Below are 20,827 nucleotides of genomic sequence, written 5' to 3' on the forward strand. Positions count from 1 at the left end.
ATTTTAAATTTTAAATAAAATAAACGTATTCATATTATTAGATTGAAATTTTTCATATATTTTAATAAATAGTTACATATAGACAATGTATAGAAAATAATATTTTAAACAAAACATCTATATGTTTTATAACCAGTAAATCTTTGACTTTCACGAATATGTAGAATACTTTTAGATTTGGATCATACAAAACTTTGGGGGTCAAAAGTAGCTAAAAGTGGAAAGTCTTTAGGAAATCTAGCTTAAATGGCTCATATATTTAAAGATTTATCTCAGCTTTACTTCTGTCCATTCTTGTTTCGTTTCCTATGGAATCTCCTAGGGAGAAAATGTATGAAAGAAAAAAACAAAGGAGACAGAGTCTCGCATAGTCGAACACAAATATTGATGAATGCTACCCCTCTACTAAATATAACATATAGCAACTTTCTCCCCCTTTCCATTCCATGGACAAAAATTTCCAACCACATTTGTGTTCATCCTTAGATGATTGGAAGAAATATGATTTTTACATTTTGATGCTGTCTGTCAAAACACACTCAGAATAAGATTGTTTTGGTTGATGGAAAACGCTGTTTTACACCTTACCAAAGCTTCTTTCTTCATGAAGAAATAACATCAGACTAGTAAATATGAAGTGTAGGTTGTAAGGTGAAAGGAGATGTGTGGGTACAGTGTTCTGGGAATAAACAAGGACACCTGGGTGATGGCTGGCTGTGGTAGGAGTCACTGGAATGTAGTATCATTGCATTTCTCTCTAATACTTTCCCTAAAATATAGCCTGTCCTAGACAGAATAAACACGCCAGATTATTGTTAAGGGAATTTCCAAGCTCACAAAATTTGTGACAAGAGAAGAACAAGACAAAATTCCTGTGATGTTTATAGGATGAAATGAAAATATCCACCTACAACTCTAGGAAATTACGAAATTTTTTCTCAACTATTGTTATTGTGTTATAAGGATGTTATATAGGACCATATAAATCAATCAGCCACATCTTTCATGGGACATCTCAGCAATAAAATGAACGTGGAATTGTCTACTTTTTGTTGTTCAGAAGATACAATGGAATATGATATAATCTTGTAAAAATATTTTTAAGTGTGTGTGTGCATGTGAGTGTGTGTGTTTACAATACCTTACACATTTGTAGGACAGAGAACAAGGTATCAGAGTCAGGTCACTTATTCCAACATTTAAGTTCCAGAAATCGAACTCAGGTGTCAAGCGTAAGAGCAATATGTTTACCCAGTGAATCCTCTCCCCAATTTGCTGGTACCTAATACTATCTTAAAGTAATTGTTCATATGAGTTACTAATCAATCAACAAATGAACAAACAAAAAACAGCAACTAATTATTTTTGCCTTTATTTCTTGAATGTGAAGCAAATTTTTCTGATTTGTATATTGTCAGTCTTTTCTATCAGGGTAAGAGAATGCCACAGGAAGTAGAATGCAAATAAATGCTTTTTACTCAAGTGGAAATTGTCTTCCTAGATTTTAAAAAATATAGAATAGAATAAATTCCCATGCACACTCATCCATAGCTTATTTTACCTTACTAACAAAACGAATGCTTAGCAAGCACCAATAATAAAGCAGAATCATTACAACATAAAATCACTTCTCAATATCCATAGTTCCTCACTTGTGGACCTCATAGCCCAAAGGTGACAAAATCTGGAGATGCTTAAGACCCTCTGAAAATCGTACAATATTTACACATCTTTTTTGCCTTTCCAAGTCTGAATTATTCCAAAATACATAAATCTGAAAGTTGTAGTTTACTTTGATAAACTGTCTTGGGTAGAAAATAACGGTAAGGTGTGTGTATGTTCATTACAGATGCAATTGTTTTCATGGTACTTTAGATCTGTGGTTGGTTTAATTCATGAATGCAGAACACTCTAATATGTAGAGTTGAATATGTTATTCACAGTTATGTAGTCAGCACTCTGAAAAACACAAGATAAATACTTTAGAAAAACATTAACATTAAGGAATCATGCAACAGGAAACATTTTTGGCATGTGTTCAATGAGTATTGTACACATGTTTTCATTTTGCATGTGTGTGAATAAACATTTGTGTGGATGCATGTGCATCCATTTGCACATGTAAGCATGTGGAAGCCAGAATTTGATATCATTTTGTGCCTTCTCCAATTACTCTCCACAGTATCTATTGAGGCAGGGTTACAATGAGCTGGACAACCTAGCCATCTTACTGTGGGGATCCCAGTCTCATGAGTGCTTGGATGACAAATGACTGCCACACTTGCAGGTACCTACACTTGTACAATCAGTGTTTTATCCAAGTCACCTTTCCAGCCAAAATCACAGATTTTAGTGACTCATAATAGTTCAATTTTTGAACTATTTTGAGCATGACCAAACTAAATGGCCATGACAGTTATGAAATTGCTTCCAAAAGGTCCTTCTCACCTTATTCAATCCAAATTGGTTATTAAATCTCATGAGAAATGAGGTCTAGGTTTTGAACCTTTCAGTAGCTCAAGGTACATGGCTTCATATTATAACATGTCAATAAATAAAATAATGAGCCTGCATGACAAGGTTCAAAAACAATTGTGAAAGAAGTTAAAGAATAATTTGCTTACTCAACATGAACTCAAACATGGCAGGAAGTAATAGAAATGCATTTCTCTAACCAAAACCTTTACTTCATTGAAGATTCCAGAATTGCTTTTTTCTTTAAGATTTATTTGTGTGTGTGTGTGTGTGTGTGTGTGTGTGTGTGTGTGTGTGTGTGTGTGAGTGTGTATTGGTATGGGAATGTGAATGCAGGTGCTTATGGAGGCCCGGGGCATCAGACAACATGGAGCTAGAGTTACAGGCAGTTGTCAACTGCCTGATCGTGTGCTGGGAATCAAACTTAAGGTCTTCTGCAAGGGCAGTATGCCCTCTTAACTATTGACCCACCTCATTAGCATCGAGAACGTAGAATTCCTTTGGATAAAGAACAAGTTCTTTAAATTAAGATATATTTCAGAGGTTATAAATGGTTTTGAGGCTATAAACCTAGGTATATTGTACTTTTAAATCTTAAAGTATTGAGGATGACATCACCAGCTTGAATTCTAAACAGCAATTAAAATGTCACGGCTAATTTTCGTCCAGAAGTTTATAATTCTTAACTCCATAGCCCTTTCCCTAAGCATTATGTATCATCAGACTGCAACTATCATTCATTTATCTGATACATGACATAAGTTTTATCATAGTTTTAGGAGGGAAATGTGTATGCTTGTATACAATAAGACCAATTGGATTTGAGATGGAGAGCATGAGACCAAATAGAAGCTTATAGGTAAAACTTGAAATGGACAAATATTAAATGTGCAAATAAAAATATATGTCTTTGTAAATCTATTAGTCCATTCCAATTTGTTACCTCAAAGTAGTCTACACATTTGAAACACAGCATGTGAGTTATTATTATTTGCATCTGCATTCATTTGTCAGTCAAACTTTAAGGAATGTGCTGGAATACTGAGAAGTCCATGCACTCAGGAGGTAGAAGCCTGAGACTAGTCCAATAACAAAGACAAATTGATGTTTCTGTTCAGGAAATTGTCATATAGCTGGGAAGTAAAAGCTTTGTGCAAAGATACTTATTTCCTCATATCCTTTCTGCACTTTTGTGATGGCTTGAACCAAGCAACAGTGTAATAACACTGAATGGATGCAAATTGTGAGGTCTGTCTGTGCTGTTCCATATAAATTTTATGTTTTCATTTATTCAATCTTTATATTTTTGTGGCCATGTGTCTTATCTGTCAAAACCTCGGCTGTTTAAACTGCCATTTTTCCAAGATGGTATGACTCCAGCATAAAGTCTATGTTGACATCCAGCCAAAGCTTGTCGGCTTGGAGATGTGGTCACTGCCACTTCACTTCCAGCTGTACATACACATCTTTGAATTGTTAGCAGAGTCTCTTAAAAGAACTTTGTTTTTTGTTTTTTGTTTTGCCGAGTCAGGATGACTGCCTTAAGCAAGCCGCGTGACTCTGCTTGTCGATAGCAAAACAGAGCCCACCTGAGAAAAATGCTGCTACCAAAAATCTGTGCTTCTCTCTGTTCTTTTGTTTCTAAAATTCCTTTAAAGCTTTTGTCATTCTGCGTGGAAATTCATGATCCCACACCTGATCACCATTTTGTAAAGAGAAAGCCTTTTCCTGGCGTTACATCTTGACTCTCTGTATTTCTCCTTCCCAGAGTCCTCCTGGACTCCTAGTCCCACCTATCTAGATTCCTATTGGCCGAACAGCGCTTTATTGACATAAGACTTCCCCAACAGATCCAGACCCCCTAAGTGTGAGAGTCAGTGAGGAGGCCTGAGCAACCTATGGGGCCCTGGGAAGTAGATCAGTGTTTATCCCTGTCATAAAAATGGACTCATGTGTCCATAACTCAAAAGAGGGATGCTCTCTCAGCCTGGACTCTTAGGGGAGTGCCTGGACCCTGCCCTGAGTGAAGTGACAGACTCTGGCTATCCCCTATGTGGAAGGAAGTGGGGGTAGAGTGGGAGGCTGGGGGGGATGATAGGGGGTGCAGGAGGAGGGGAGGGAGAGCGAACTGGGATTGACATGTGAAGCAAGCTATTTAAAATTAATGTAATAAAAAAGTTTAAAAAAGGAGAAATATGATCTCATAACCCATGGGAATTGTCTGACTAAATATTAGTGTCCATAAAAAACTTTACTGAAACACAGCCATGATTGCTCATTTACATCCTCTCACTGGTTTCTTCCACTCTACAGTGGCAAAGCTAATTAGCTGAGAAAAATCTGATGGCTCACAAACTCAAAGACATTTATTACCCAGTCCTTCCTCCAGAACTTTTACCTACTCATGAATAAATACAAGCAAATTCTTTACTTTAGAAATTCTGAGAGCACTTACCCTGCTAGTGTTGCATTGTAAACCCAGGAAAAGAAAAACACAAATTTTAATACTTTCCAAACTATTTGGTATTCTAAGCACACCTCATAAAATTCATGAGCAGCACAAAACATTTTTAGCACACGAATTCAGGTACCTTCTTTACCACAGAAAAGTGAAATGTGTCATTTGCCTTCTCACTGAATATTTAATAATAAATTAAGATAATCCTAGATATTGTATGTGAAAGTAACATGATTTTAATCTTATATTATAAAATATGCTTACAGTTACTAATTTTAAAACATCAATATGTTGACTAACACTCCTGCACTGAGTTGTAGGACTTCATATGTTTCAGAAAATGTTCAATTTAATTTTAGTAAGTTGTAGAATGGGATACGTTTCCCCATTCCACCCAGTATTTAAGAGCTATGTTGATCAGTTAATTTTTTTTCTTTCCTCTCTCCCTTCTTTCTTTCTTGCTTGCTTCCTTTCTATTTTATTTTGTGTTTTCTTTCAAAACATGGTTTTATTGCATAATCCCATCTGGCCAACTCACTGTGTGGATAATGCTGGTCCAAAACTCACAGAGACTAATCCGCGTTGCCTGTGTCCAGAGTGTTGGGACCAAAGAATGCATACAGCAGCAGGGCCAGTTGTTTTGAGATTTTCTGTACTATCTCTGAAAGACTAGAGGTGTTTTAAGTTAAGCAAATATGCTATCAGGAGTTAGAGACAGTTATGATCAATGATGACTTTTATGGAGTGTTTAAAAGCATACACACCCATATGCAAGCTCACAAAATGGAATTTAGTAAAAATTAAAATGAATCAAGCACAAACCAGTGAGGCACCTCTGACTCCCATTCTCTTTAGGTTAATTAGACTCAGCATGAAGCAAACACAGGCTGCAGCAGCTCAGGAAAGCACTGCCCATCTGTAAGAGATAAACACTGACCCTTCCCCCACAGGTAACAGAGATCTTTCCTGAGGTCACAGAGAATACATTCATCAGTCATTTTCTAAATGAGGCATAGAGTTTACAAAACTTCCTCCTCCAAACATAGATTATTAGTACTTTCATTAAAATACTTTGAGAATTAGAGTTTTCTATTGCAAAGCAGGAAAGCAAAATATTAATAAAGACAAATGCTAAAATGGCTGTTCTGAACATTCCAATTCGACATACACCTGTGTGCCTGTTTGCTAGTTTTATGCTCCAGTAATGCCTGTTTAATTTTTTGAGTGAGACTATAAGCGAGTCATGCAGAAGAGAGCCCTTGGCATCCCACTGCTGCTGTGTAAGTATAGAACATGATCCCATAAAGAGTGAAAGGGAAGGAAGTGTGTGAAGTATGTGTATTGAAAACTACTGGAGGTTAAGTACACTGAGCTCATAGTTTGGATTCCGGAAATTGATTTTAATCAAAATGTAAATATTTAACATTAGTATTTACCAGACAAACCCCTGAGAAAATACTAAGTCTCTTTGTCCATTCCAATGTGTACTTCCCAGTGTTAACTCTGTCTCTACTTGGAAAGTAAAGTTTCCTTATTGATTTGTATTATACGGAAAAATATTTCATAACAACAGAGCATGATGACTGTAAGGAAGGCTACTTAACCTGAATGTTGCCTTTACCGATGGTTGTATTTGAACCCCCTGTGTTAGCTGCTTCTTTAACAATCCCAAACAATAATAGGTTATGCTTTGAAAGGAAAGTCTTTCATAAGTATGGCAGAGTGAAGCAGGCTTGTGCCTCTGTCTACCTCTCTCTCTCTGTACAGGTACATCATAGCAGGTTTGTCATCAAACAGCCATCTCAGAAATCTTTACAAAAGAAGAGAGTGGAAGCTAAATGCCCCCATGTACTTCCACAGAATGTCTTTTTATCACATTGGTACTTTATTTATTCATTTCGTTTTGTTTTTTTTTTAATCATAGGGAGACCTACTTAAGAAGTGAGGAAATAGAAACTTTTTTTAAAGGAGCTATAAAGTGTTGGTGGCTCTATGAATTTCTTGTTCAAGGCCTATGGGAAACTTGACAGCAGAAGCTTGAAAAATAAAAGAACCACATGACAGTGGCATCTTAGAAGTCAAGAATGAGAGGGCTTCAAGAATACCTTGAAGAATTCACAACACATTATGAATGGTTGGGTCAAGTGAGTTCTGGAAATGGCTCCTGACTAGGGCAATTAGAAGACACCCGATAACAAGAAGAAAGTTGTCTCTTTTGGATTGAGTCGGGGTGGCAGTCACTTTGTTTTGAGGTAAAGGGTTTGTGGAATGTGATGAACCAGAGAGAGTTATTATAGACTGCTGTTTGGGTTTTGTAAGAAGGTAATTGAGAGGAAGAAGCCATTAAATGGCGGAAATGATGATGTGTCAGATAATTGAGAGGAACTGAAGGAAAAAAGACAGAAGAAAGGAAGAATTTAAGCAGTGATAAATCATGAAGCAAAGCTCTAGGGAGTATGAAGACAAAAAATACCAGAGTACATCAAGAATTTTAATTCCCCACATTAATAAACAGATATGCAATATAATATCATAGGCACAAATAACTTTTGTTTCAGTCTGTCTCCATATCCACAGGCAAACAATTCCTTACATGTACATTAATTTTAATTCCTTGCTGAGCTCTGATTTTCTGGTATACTGTTCCATATTGACTTCTAAAATAGAATGAACTGAATCATATATATAATATATGTGTATATATTATATATATATATGTATGAGAGAGAGAGAGAGAGAGAGAGAGAGAGAGAGAGAGAGAGAGAGAGAGAGAGAGAGAGAGAGAGAGAGAGAGAGAGAGAGAGAACTGGTATTCTTGTCGCAGAATACTCCAAATTTTTTCTTCTCCACCTGAATAAAATTCTACTTCCATTGTTATTTCCTCTGGGAAATTCCCTGAAATTGCCTTCTAGAAAAATTCTGTTTTAACAGCAACTCCACTCATACAACCAGAAATGGAAATAGACATCCATTATTCACCTGTCTGGAGAATCTAGTGGGTACTCAGTTACAGCTCATTCTGTTGTGGTTAATTTGAACTTGCTTCCCATATGGTCTTGTTCTCAACATTTCGTGTTTGACACCTACTATGGTAGAAATTAAACCTCTGTCTCTCTGTCTATGTCTCTGTTTCTGTCTCTCTCATTTAAAGATGGTTTTTCAATGTGGACTGAGTAGGATTAACGTTGGATTAGTCAGCCTGGCTGGAAACCAGTGCACTTTGCCTATAAAGCTCTATTCCAGAAGCATGATGATCCATATAAATCATCACCACATGGAGGCAGAGAAGGGTGGTATAGGCACAAGGTATGGAGGCTATCACAATCCCTTCTCAGGTGCATGTGTCCAAACACCAGATGTCCATAGGTGGAATGTTTGGAAACATTTAAATGACACCTTCTGTTTTCACTGTTCACCTTGATCTTCCCGCCCTTAATTTGTCCTCGTTACTTTCTTCCTGCTCTTTATCATGGCACGCCAATATCCTCAGTGACTCAGAACCAAAACTGCTGTTGTCATTGATTGCCTCTTCCATCCTGACACTGCCCTGATCACTGAACTTCATTTTTTTCCTTTTTTTAAAATTTAAATTAGAAACAAGCTTCTTTTACATGTCAATCCCAGTCTATGATCCATGAGCAATTCCTGATTCTCCAACCTGGTCTTGGCCCCTTTGCTCATCACTCCTCCCTCTCTGCAACTGGATTCCAGAGTTCAGCTCAGTGTTTAGCTGTGGGTGTCTGCTTCTGCTTCTATCAGCTACTGGATGAAGGCTCTAGGATGGCATATAAGTTAGTCATCAATCTCATTATCAGAGAAGGGCATTTAAGTTAGCCTTTATAAATTCTGTCTACAATGGTGACTCTTACCTACCTTCTTCATTTTGTATTAAGAGATCTCTTTAATTATTTCCCCTCTCATTGGCCTAGTCATGTTCTTTCTATGATGCCTTCAACCCAGATTAATCACAGATTGTTAGGGATTTCTACCATGAAATAAGTAAACCATTTATTTTCTGTAAACAATGATACAATGCCAAGAATCTCACCTCTTTCTGTTTGTCTTTATTTTTTAACCTGCGATGTCCTTTTTCCTATTTGTTTTAACTCAAATATTACATCTCATTCATAGTTTAATGTTGGTATTGTTTTCTAACACCCAGGTAATCCTTTCTCTTTGTCACTGAATAGACCTTTCTACCTGTATTTCCTGCCTTGAGATTTAGACATCAACCTCATCTTAAGTACCTCCTCTTACATTTGAATACTGAGTTAGAACTTGAAACTGAACAAGGCACACATAGAATCACTAGCTCCCTACATGTTCTCAACATCTGGTTTTCTATTGGCACCACACCTTACAGCTGAGTAATTTAGAATTTCTTAATTATCCCTTTCCAAATATCCCTTCACACTTTAAACGCTTATAAATCCTACTTGCAAATGCATTCAGTTTTTCATCTCTCTCTTGTTGTACTGTTACTATACTGCTACTAACTTTTGGCTAGATCATTGCAGCAAGTTTCTCATGCACAACTTGCAAACTTTGTTCATGTGACCACATTATCATTTCATAGTATTGACAAGTTGACCTTTCAAAAGTATGAGGTATACCATATGTTTCCCTTGCCATATACACTTTGGTGAATTTCTCTTTTTGAATACCATCATAATCACTTGTGATCTGCGACAAAAGCCCTTTCTCATGATGAAGACATGACACATTCTGTTTTATATGCCTAGAATAGACTTCCCCTAGCTTCTTACATACCTTAATCTTTTTGTCAATTTAACCTGTAACATGTAGTCTTTCCCACCAGCGGCCTGGGTCCCACCGCTGTCTCTGACCTCAAATAACATATGAGACACTACATTAATTATGAAGCTGTTGGCCATTTGCTATGGTTTCTTATTGGCTAGCTCTGACTTAATTATTAACCCGTAATTACTAATATGAGTATTCCCCATTATTAACATTTATTATAAAAGCCTCTTTTCAAACCACTATACACTTGTCAATATAACATGCTGCTTTCATCCTTTATAGCAATAACAACTATCTAAAATTTCTTGTTCATTTACTGTTTTTATACTGTTCGGTCCAATATTATATGTATATATTCGACAAGGGAATTTACCACTTTATACTAGCAACTAAATAGCACATGGCATATATTACATTATAAAATACATATTTATAGTTGGAAATGTGCCTTTTAAATGACAATTGTAATTGCTCACTCTTTAAGTATTTAGATAGGTTATCATATATGTCTATTAAATTATTCAGTTCCTTAATGTATCTATATGGGACTTATCACTAATGCTTTATAAATCACACAAATTAGGGATTACCTAATATTTCAAGGTCCTTTAAATCATTAATCAGCAACTTGAAACATAATAAGGATATATACTACATTTATATATATGATAAATGAATAAAATATGTTATATGTGATATACATATGTAACAAATAAAATATGTGTGTGGGAAGAGAGAGAGAATGGGGTATGGAGTATCTCATGGGTGTTTTCTTTTCAGATGGTGAAATACATTAAATCCTTACATAATAGTACAATAAGAGACTGTGTAGAGCATACCATTGTATATCTTCATTCATGTAATTATCTAAACTATTATTTGATCAAGTTCTAAATAAAACCAAAAGTACTAAAATGATCATGTTGCTAAGTCTTATGTGTCTTTTTTAACAGTTCCAGGAAAGGACTTATTTTGACTTTTTCTATTAGAAGTGGATAGGAAGTAAAGAAATAACTGCAGATACTTTGTAGCCTGCGAAAAGGATGTCAACAGGTTCATGCACAGTGAGCAACAATAAAATATCAAGGATCTGCAGCTTGCTATTTCTTATTTGAGCTCCTTTTATATGTATTTATTATATGCTTACCTAAAGGAAATTCCCATGGCTTTTCGATGGCATCTGCTCTAGTTTCCAGGAAAGTCTCAGATCTTATAGGTAGAGCTAAAAAATAGTTAATCACTGGCTCTTCTGTGCGAGATTGTGATCTCTCAAAGCCATTGCCATCTTCCCTCAGCTAACCACAACTGCAGGAAATTCCAGTGCAATTGGAGGAGATCAGAACAAAGTATCCAACACCAGAATAACTTAAAAGCAATTAAGACTCTATAAAATACCTTACTCACTGGTTGAGTGAGGCAAACATACATCACAGGTACATCAGCAGGCTTTGGATGCTTCATGTATTAATTGTACAGCATAGTTGAGGCAATAAAAGCTTCTCAAAGTTGGGCAGCTATTCACAAAAATACTAAACTAAAACCTAAGAGATATAACAGCTCAACGGCACAATCTGATAGACTGATGGATCTAATAAAACTGATTAGTTGAGGCAAACTATAATTGATCAAGTGGGACATGGTCATAGAAACATTTCCACTTGTGTCCTAAACATACCCATTTCAAACTCAGTTGCAGTAGTTATGGATTCTTGCTAAACTATCCATATTGCTGCACAATTCTTAGGTTCTTCTGTTTCGATGAGACTGACTCAGTCTTATGCCTGTGTGATTCAGCCCCCTCCCACATCTTACTGCATTCCCTTCTCTTGCTCAGACCTGTCACAGTGGGAGTTCAATAAATGCTACTTAATTACGATGATGTTCCTTTATTTCCATCCACTTCTCTCCCATATACTTATATAGAGAGTTAATCATCAATGATTCCCAAGTTTGTTTGCCAACATTCATTTCTTGCTGATGCTCAGAAGCAACTGTGATCTCTAGCTCCAGTGGACCCCACACCCTATTCTGGCTCCATGGGCAAAAATGTTTAAATCAAATGCCAATGCAGTTATATACACACAGTTTAAAGAAATAAATAAAAACTGTGCTGTGTTATATACTTAATGTACGTGGCCTCAACATTCATTCAAGGGAGCTATGAAAATAAAACAAAAAAACTGTTAGGATTCAAGTACTTTCAATATCACCTAAAGACAGTATTTATAGACACTTGTAATTATGTTCAATAATTCACATTCTAATACTTTTTATAACAAGGATAAGGAGATGAGTGCTGTTGCAGAAATTCTAATAAGTGAGGGTTAGATTTTTCAAAGCCCCAAATATCACTCTATATTTATGTATTTTTAAATTTGCATAAAATTAGCATCTTCCACTTAAGAGTCCTGAACATGGAATGACAGTTGAACTTTTGTTTGGTTTTAGGACTATGACAAGTATTTCCTAGATGTTTAATCCACAAATCTGTTATACTAAAATTAATTCTGTTTTTAAAATGATAAAAATTATGTCCCTAGGATGCTAGACATTACACAGCAGTCCCCTGGGGTTAAAAATAAAACATTGTGTCATTTATCGATTGCTGCAAGGTTCAGTGTTTTAGATGCCTCGTGTGTATTAAGTATTAAATGAGTTCATTTATTCAATCTCTCAGAAATACCATCAACATAAAAGGAGTTATTATAAGAAATGCAAGTGGAGAAAAAAGCAATTTGATGCTAATGAAGCAAAAGAAGGAAGAAAGGTCCAATAAAGCATCAAAATCTACAAGGCCTGTCCACTGAGAGCCACTGAGCCTCATTTATGCACATATAGAGTTGCGTTCAAAAGGAACAAGTGAAGGCATGAGCATCACCAGAGAGTCGCTAGTGACAGTGTCCCTTTTAGTGTCCCTTTTGTGTTTGGTATTGTTTGTTTTACCAGAAGCCAAGAAGGTTTCCCATGGAATCTCTTTAAACTGTGACAAATTCTACCTGAAGGCATGGTGCAGTCACAATGATGGTGAAAGGTCAGCACCACATTCACAAATCCATTCTAAGTTACATAAACATTCAACAATACACACTGACCCATTTCCCTGACAAGATGTTCTCTAAGGATCAGCTGCATTTTAAGGACATATATGCTGGATTCCTTTAGTTAATCAGAAAATATTGATTGAGCACCAAGTGTGGTTATTTTATAAGGCAAAAGAAAAACTAAGTATTCACTGGTAATGGGCCAGCATTTTATAATAATTTTTATTGAAATATTGTCACCTTCTAGTAAAACAGAGTATTCCTGCCTGTAAATATAAGACCTAAAGTATAATTTTCCAGGTTGGTAATCATAAGTAATATCCATTGATTTTCCTTACTTTTGAAATAATTGTGTTTATTATATCCAATGAGTAACACTCTCCACAAACTATTTTCAATTTTAAATAAAGTATTTTGTACTGAGTCATCTTTATCATTATCAACTACCTTCAATTATGTCCAAAAATTCAACAATTTCATCTACAAAGTGAAAAGTAACATGCAAAGGGGGAAGGAATTACAATCAATGAAAATAGTGAATTAACTCAAGAATCAGTTGTGAGCTGGGCAGTGATAGTACACACGCCTTTAATTCCAGCACTCAGGAAGCAGAGGCAAGCAGATCTCTGTGAGTTCAAGGACAGCCTGGTCTACAGAGTGAATTTCAGGACAACCAGAACTGTTACACAAAAAACCCTGCCTCAAAAATAAATTAAAAAACAAAATAATACAGAATCAGATGTGTTTTCATTGTTGTGTATAGATGTCTTTAAAAATCATGTCTGGTACTGGAAACCTAATCAGCTACTCAGGGCTAATGAAGTTATGGTCTTGGAGAAGAACCTAAAACCACCACTTAGGTAAACAGCATAATCCCTAACTACACACTAAACATTTGTCTTTATACCCACAGATAATTGTAGTCCTCATCAAATAAACTACTCTTTGTAAAATATGGAGACCATTACAGGAAACCACAACAGATACAAATGCAGAGTTTGGAGGCCAGTGGGTATATCTAAGGTACAACTCCTACACTTAAGGCTCAGGGGTCACAACAGAAGGGGTCAAAAGATTGTAAGAGTCACAGGATCAAGGAGTTTGCTGTGAGATGTGTGTTCTTGGAACATCAGAAGCTACACCCATGAAATCTTACCAGTGTGAGTGCCTAGACATGAGCCGAATAAGGTTGGCAATAGGCATGATAAAGTAGACAGGGGAAAGCCCAAAAACTGCCGCTCTACACAATTACTGGCAACCAAGGAATGCTTTCAAGTCAGAAATATAGTTTCCTGGAGAGAAGAACACTCTGGTTTGTTATCTATACCAAATACTCAGCTCTGAAACATATATACAGGTAGCATTATATACATTGATCAGGTTGTGTCTAGGCATTTAGGGACATGTATGTGTATATGTATATGTATATTACAACAATTATTTTTTAAAATGTCATGTAATTGAAAGGGAGCAATGAGGGCTACAGAAGTAAATAGAGAATTCTCAACAGAGGAGTCTAAAATGGCTGAGAGGCACTTGAGAAAGTGCTCAACATCCGTAGCCATCCAGAAAATGCAAATCAAAACAACTCTGAGATACCATCTTACTCCATTCAGAATGGCTAAAATCAAAAACACCAGCAACAATTTATGCTGGAGAGGTTGTGGTGAAAGGGGAACACTCCTCCACTGTTGGTTGGAGTACCAACTTGTACAGCCACTTTGGAAATCAGTATGAAGATTCCTCAGAAAATGGGAATAAACCTACCACAAGACCCAGCAACTCCACGTTTAAGCATATATCCAGAAGATGCCCCTTCATACAACAAGGATGTCTGTTCCACTATGTTCAGAGCAGCATTATTTGTAATAGCCAGAACTTGGAAGCAACTTAGATGCCCCTCAACTGAAGAGTGATGCCATAAGGCCATACACTATCCATATGTACCTGGAAGAGGTAAAACTCACACCTCATATATCAACATTTTCTGATATATATGTGTACACACACATATACATATATATATATATATAAATGAGTTAACTTCTGTGAATGCTCAGAACTGTTTTCAGATCCTCTGTAACTATACATAAAATAAAGTTAAAATGTTCTGTTATTCAGTCAAACTAATCAAGACATTTTCTAAATTAAATTGTTTAAAAACAATTTTCATTCAAGAGCCGCTGTCACTGGCATGTTCCACTTGTTGGTATGATGCCTACTGCAAGATATTACACAGTAACTGTTAAGCTGGCAAAGTTGGCTCAGGCATTTTTTTTATCCCCCAAGCAATACAAGTTTTAACCTGGAGCTCAGTTTCACCCCTGACTATGCTCTTGAACTATTTTTTTTTTTGGCCAGGGATAAAGCATTCCAGTCATTGTTCCTAATGGGTTGTCTGCTGCCAGCTAACAACTACTTAAGGGTACAGGTATCATCAGGGAAAATCTTTTCAGAAATTTGGAGGATGAGAAAGATTTATAAGCTCAAAAATCTGGCATTTCTCAATCCAAGTTTGTGAAGAGTTTAAATCCCCATTTGAAGTTACAGAAAAGAGTACCTGATATTTTCCACTTCTGGTTACAGAAAGGAGACAGGCTCTAACCATAAAAATCTAATTCTTTCTGATGAAATAGTAGGGTTCATTTATGATATGTGTGCTTAGTGAAAAAAAATTACAGGCAGGTGTATTCTAACCACTCCACAGCAACATGAACACCAATGTTTTAAGTAATTGTGTAAAAGTGAGGAGTTGTACTACTAGCAATATATTCATTACAATTATGTTTCCTGGAACCCCTTAATTTCAGGCTCACATAAAAAGGCTGTCTTATTGCTTATGACAGACTGACACACTTCCTTATTTTTAGCAGATGCTTTCTGAAACAGCTCAAGTGAAAGTCAGAAATTTAAACAAGTCTTAAAAAAATAATGATAAAAATGTATTTGCCTGTGTTTTTTTCTTTGTAGTTAGTAAATCTTTATTTAGAAGGAATGCATGAGACCCTTCTGCTCTATGGTAATTTTCTTCTTCCAATAAAAGCTGATGAAAGTTACAACCAATTGCATCTCCTTTAATGTTATGAATTAAGACATGAAGAAATCATGTCTTGTACAAGGTTGAATAGCATATGCCTGTTATCTCAATATTCAGGAAGCAGAGGCAGGAAGGTCATAAGCTGAAAGCCACTGTGGTGTTAAAATACAGTGAAACTGTTTTAGACAAAGCAACAGAGTAATGTCTCCTAACTAAATACCCCAACAAAACCGTGAAGTATCAGCAATTCTTTAAAGTTCATAAATGTTTAGAAATTCTGGTTAGTCACATTAATTTGTGAAAATAACTATTGAGTTGAAGGTATCATTCAATACAAAGACTATCACAGTCAGAAATGTGGTGTCTGTGAATAGCTAAGTATATTAAAATTTAAATTCAATAACTGAAAGTTCACAATAATATCAAATGGGTCAGTGTTTCATTATTTACTCCTTTAGCTTTTATGTGAGAAAAATAGTTGCTTAGTAACCATTAGCATACAATTTAAAAAACGGAAGAGGTTGTTGGTTTAAAAAAAAAGCAATCTTGATTTTCTATCATTTTAGCCACATTGAACAAAAGTCGTATTAGCAAAATGTACACAATACTCAGGTTTCTGATACAGTTTATCTTATTATTTTGGAACCACAATAAACAATCCATTCCCTAGGAAAATGAGATCCTCTGAAAACAGTACTCTTCTAATTAAACATACAATTAGAACACTTAAGCAGATTAATACTAATTATAATCATTAAAATGTTTTAGATTGATTCCCTTTCATTTATATGAAAGTTTAAAGCTAAAAGCCCAAAATCTTTGGGGCCATGTAGAAGTTTTGAATTTTCTAAAGAAAAGTTGCCAAATGTTTTAATGGAATTATTCATTCCATTTGTGATGAATTATCTGGTAGAATAGGAACAGCCTTGGATCTGAATCTATAAAGTTATTTGGCTATCTCTTCATGGTTTTCATTGCATTTAACGTTAAAGGGTTTCTCTTGAGTATTGAGTTTTATGCAACGCTGACTTGCATCATATGACAAATAAGGCATAGAGTAATGACAGTCTTTCTAGGTTAAGGAGAAATTATAACTTAGTGCACAAAACTAAACAAACAACTGTATTACAGGTCTACAACACGCCAGACACTCTCCTAGGCCTGAAAACATAATGATGTCTAGACAGATATGACTCCACCCTCCACAAGCTCTAGAGCTTGTTAGCTAAAAGTTATTATGCCTCATCTTTTGCAGGCCCGCTTATATTGTGTTTATGTCTAAAACGCTCAACTATGTACTTATTCTGAGCAGGAGTATCTCATGTTGGCCAGTCTTGTTTGATTTAGCACTATTCTAAGAGTAAAGAAAAGTGACATGACATGCAAAAAGTTAAAATTAATATGTAAACGTTGTCAAAATATTGTAATTGCAAACCCCAGCAGAAACTCAGTCTACACCAACAACTTTTTTCAGCAATCTGCATATCTTCCTGCTAAAAAGATGCAACCATGCTAAAGCCATTCTCTTCATTATGTTATAGATGACATAACACACAAATGTGCTATTCAAACTCATCCTTTTGTTTTATAAATTGTATATATATGTATTGGTATATATACAAAATGTGTATCTCATAGAATAGAATGTATTTCAATTAACCCATTAGTTATCAGACAAATACTATCAATCACATTCTCTATTAAACAGCTGATTGACTCATCATTTAGTGAAAAGATTTGTTGTTTAGCTGTTAAGGTAGGTTTATTTAAACCGTGTAGATCCTGGTCAATGAATTGGATAAATTTAACCATGAAACTTATTTTCTCTTTTGATTCATCTTGAGATGGTGAACAGATAAACCCAGTTAACAAGACCTTATTGCCACATTGTATTGAGTCTATCTCAAAGTTCAACATGACCTACTGAGTTCTGAGTTCTGTTTCAAACACTAAGATGCTCATATATTTATGTCAATGACCTGTGCCATGGTCTTTCTCTCTTTCTCTCTCTCTCTCTCTCTTGCTTCAGGCTAACAAAAATAAGCAAAGGAAGCAATCAATCACTGGAGTAGCTTGCACATACACCTCAAATTGAGGTCATAATAAATCAATATCCTTTGCAACATCTTTCTATTTTATTTGAGAAACATGAAATGCTGGTAAACTTCCAGCTTTTCTACTGTTCTTACCTCTTCCTCACAACTTTGCATTTAAAATACCATGCTAAACTTGTTTGTGTATGTATGATGAATGGCAGCTAGTCTTAATGGTAGAGCAGAGGGGCAGTCACAAAAGTGACACAAGGAAAATGGGCTCTGCACTTTGATAAAGGCAACACAGGGCTGCACCCAAAGGCTCAGAGCACACTGATGCAATTCTTGAATTTGTTTAAATAAAACTTCACAACAAACAGCAATTTTGAAGATTTGATTGTCAGAAGCACAACTTGCTTGCTAAAACACTAAACCTTTCCAAAATACTTTTAACACAATTTCATAGTGTTTAAAGTAATGCAAAAATGCTATAGTAGTGGCACTAGAAAAATTCCCATTGAAACAATGGAATTGGGGATGAGCCGCTGGGGTGGGTTTTCTGGAGTAATTTTATAATTTGCCACCATTAACACACGAGTCTAGTTTTAATATGTATCACCAGCTTTTAAAATACACTGACACAGTCTTACCTTAACATTTAAGAAAACATATCTAATTCACAAATACCACATTTATCATATAGTATCAATTCATTAGCACATAAAAGTGGTTGAGAAGGCTTTACAGTTCTTATTGTTTTTTTTTCTTTAGTTTCTTAAAGAACATTTAGTTAAATAAATCATTGATATATTTAGAATGGTGTAAAATATGCCAAGTAGATATTTGTGTACAAAACAAAGTATGAAGAATTACTTTAAAGTTGTATCTATATTATCACGCAGACACTTTAAAATAATTATATCATTTCCTACCTTGTAATTGTATCCATTTAAATTTATGCTAAGTAAATTATGACAAGTGCAAACAGGCATAATGGAGAGGAGAGTTGGAAAGCCCCTATGCCAAAAGATATACATTAAAATATAAAAGCCTATCCAAAATTATCCTTGGGTTGTTTGCATAAGAATGTAATATTTGAGGTACAAAATAGCACTGAAATATAAATATGGGTATTACCCCATTATCCCAAATTCAAATTTCTCTTTCTCTTCCCTGTCTCTCTTATCTATGGTTTAAGTATGTGTATTTAAACTACAGTTAATGCAGGCACGATGTATTAAGTCAAGGTAAAGTGGCAATAATGAATATCTGAGACACTCAGTTGCTTGCCTCCTCTTTAAATGCCTAAGCCCCCTAAAGTTCTAAAAGACACAGCTCATAAAAAGTTCCTCCTGGGAATGTTTTCACTTGGGAACTTTCCACACTGTAGGAATGCCCCACTCGCAGGAAAACCAAAGCATTCTTTCCAGACTATATCAGCAGTGTACTTTTACCCCTCTAACAAGTGGCTAGAAATTCTACTTATAGCTTTACCAAAGTTTGAAACTTTTCCAAAATGTGAACATTCTTAACCCACCAGACAAAAGTATATCTTGTTACTCTTCTTCTTTTCTGACCCCCATCCCCCAAAGTTCAAGACAGATTAAAGAGAAAATGTTGATTTTTAGGAGTGAACTTGGATTTCGGATTTCGAGAAAGGGAAAAGAGAGTTAAAGTCAGTCATGATTTCCCATGACCCTTGTGAGGGCTACTCCCATCATCAATACAGGACCTATATTCTGAAATGCGGGATCTTCATTCTAGACCTGTCTCCTCTGGACTTTGAGCTTTCTTAAGTTCTCATCAGAATCGAAGTGCAAACAACCATACTTTTACATTTAAGAAACTGAGTCCAACACACACACACACACACACACACACACACACACACACACACACTTTTTAACTTTTTTTTACCTGTTCTTATGTCGAGTCTTCAGCAAATTTCTTCCAAAGGGAGCCATGGTCTGTCCAGGAAGGCAAGCAAATAACACAGTCCTTATCTCAAAGTGATCTGGGTCTGGGGAGGGGTGCCTCTGTCTCAGCTTAAAGGAGGAGGCTGGAGGCTTCCTTTTCACCTCCTCAGATGTTCCTGGCTTTCAGCTCATTAGCAGCCAGCTGAGAGAGTTGCTGGAAGTTGTGCAATTGCTGCTTAACTTTGAACTGCAGGATTGTTGTGGTTGCTGCTCCCAGGGAGACCAGCCCAACTTCAGCCTGGAAGAAGCTGTTTGTGTGGAAGCAGAAAAACCAGAGAGGGAGAGAGAGAGAGAGAGAGGAATGAGAGACTGGGAGAGAGGAAGAGGCAGAGTTGGAGAATGAGGCAGGGAGGGAAGGGGGAAACTCTATTGTGTTTTGTAGCTATTTGCCAACTACCTAATTTCTAAAACCTACCAACCTTACAGGCACGATAATAGCCATAGGATGGGAAATTCACTCGACTTGGAAACCCCCCTTTTCCTGCTTTCCACACCCAACCACACAAGGTGTACACACATAAAAGATTTTAAACTACCCCTTCCCCCGCCTCCTCCTGCCAGCCAGCTCCAGTCTGTGAAAAGTAATCTGATCTTGGCAAACAGGAATGAGCGCCAAGAATGCTTTCCTTACTGACTCTCTACACACAAAATAAAAACCCTTCCCTGCCCTGAATGTGTGTATGATTAAGCTAGTTGAGGAGTGGAGCTACTAGGAAATCAAGTACCCTAGTTCTCCATTTTAAGAACTTCTCTCAACTCGACTCCCCCTGTACACTGTCAAACTTATCTTCCTCAAGGACTGCGAGGCTAGCAATCACTGCCTGGCTTAGGATACCTCCTAGGTCTCTGGCTAAACCCTGGGAGTGCTGACATCCAACAGACCTTGAGATCACTTACTGTACCTCAGGAACCTTGGGAGTGTCATAGGAAAAGTGAGCTGTTTGCCACCGCTTTGAACGATGCAACAGTAGAAGGAGGTTATGGAACTAAAAATACTGAAAAGAAATTATAAAGATTATAGTCAAAACGTCTGTGAATGTTTG

General features: G+C 36.2%; 1 protein-coding gene across 2 annotated transcripts in view; it reads right to left on the reverse strand.

Annotated features, from left to right (window-relative positions):
- Rassf9 (Ras association domain family member 9) overlaps nt 1-20,230 on the reverse strand; it is a 32,273-nt gene extending 12,043 nt beyond the window's left edge. For both annotated transcript variants that reach the window (XM_005068032.4, XM_040754976.1), the window contains exon 1: nt 19,726-20,230. In XM_005068032.4, the coding sequence (XP_005068089.1) occupies nt 19,726-19,772 (47 nt within the window). In that variant the 5' untranslated portion in view covers nt 19,773-20,230. The remainder of the gene's footprint in view (nt 1-19,725) is intronic.
- Nucleotides 20,231-20,827: the final 597 nt, after the last annotated feature.

The sequence above is a fragment of the Mesocricetus auratus genome, unplaced genomic scaffold (genome assembly GCF_017639785.1).
Source record: "Mesocricetus auratus isolate SY011 unplaced genomic scaffold, BCM_Maur_2.0 Super-Scaffold_100011, whole genome shotgun sequence".
NCBI lineage: Eukaryota > Metazoa > Chordata > Mammalia > Rodentia > Cricetidae > Mesocricetus > Mesocricetus auratus.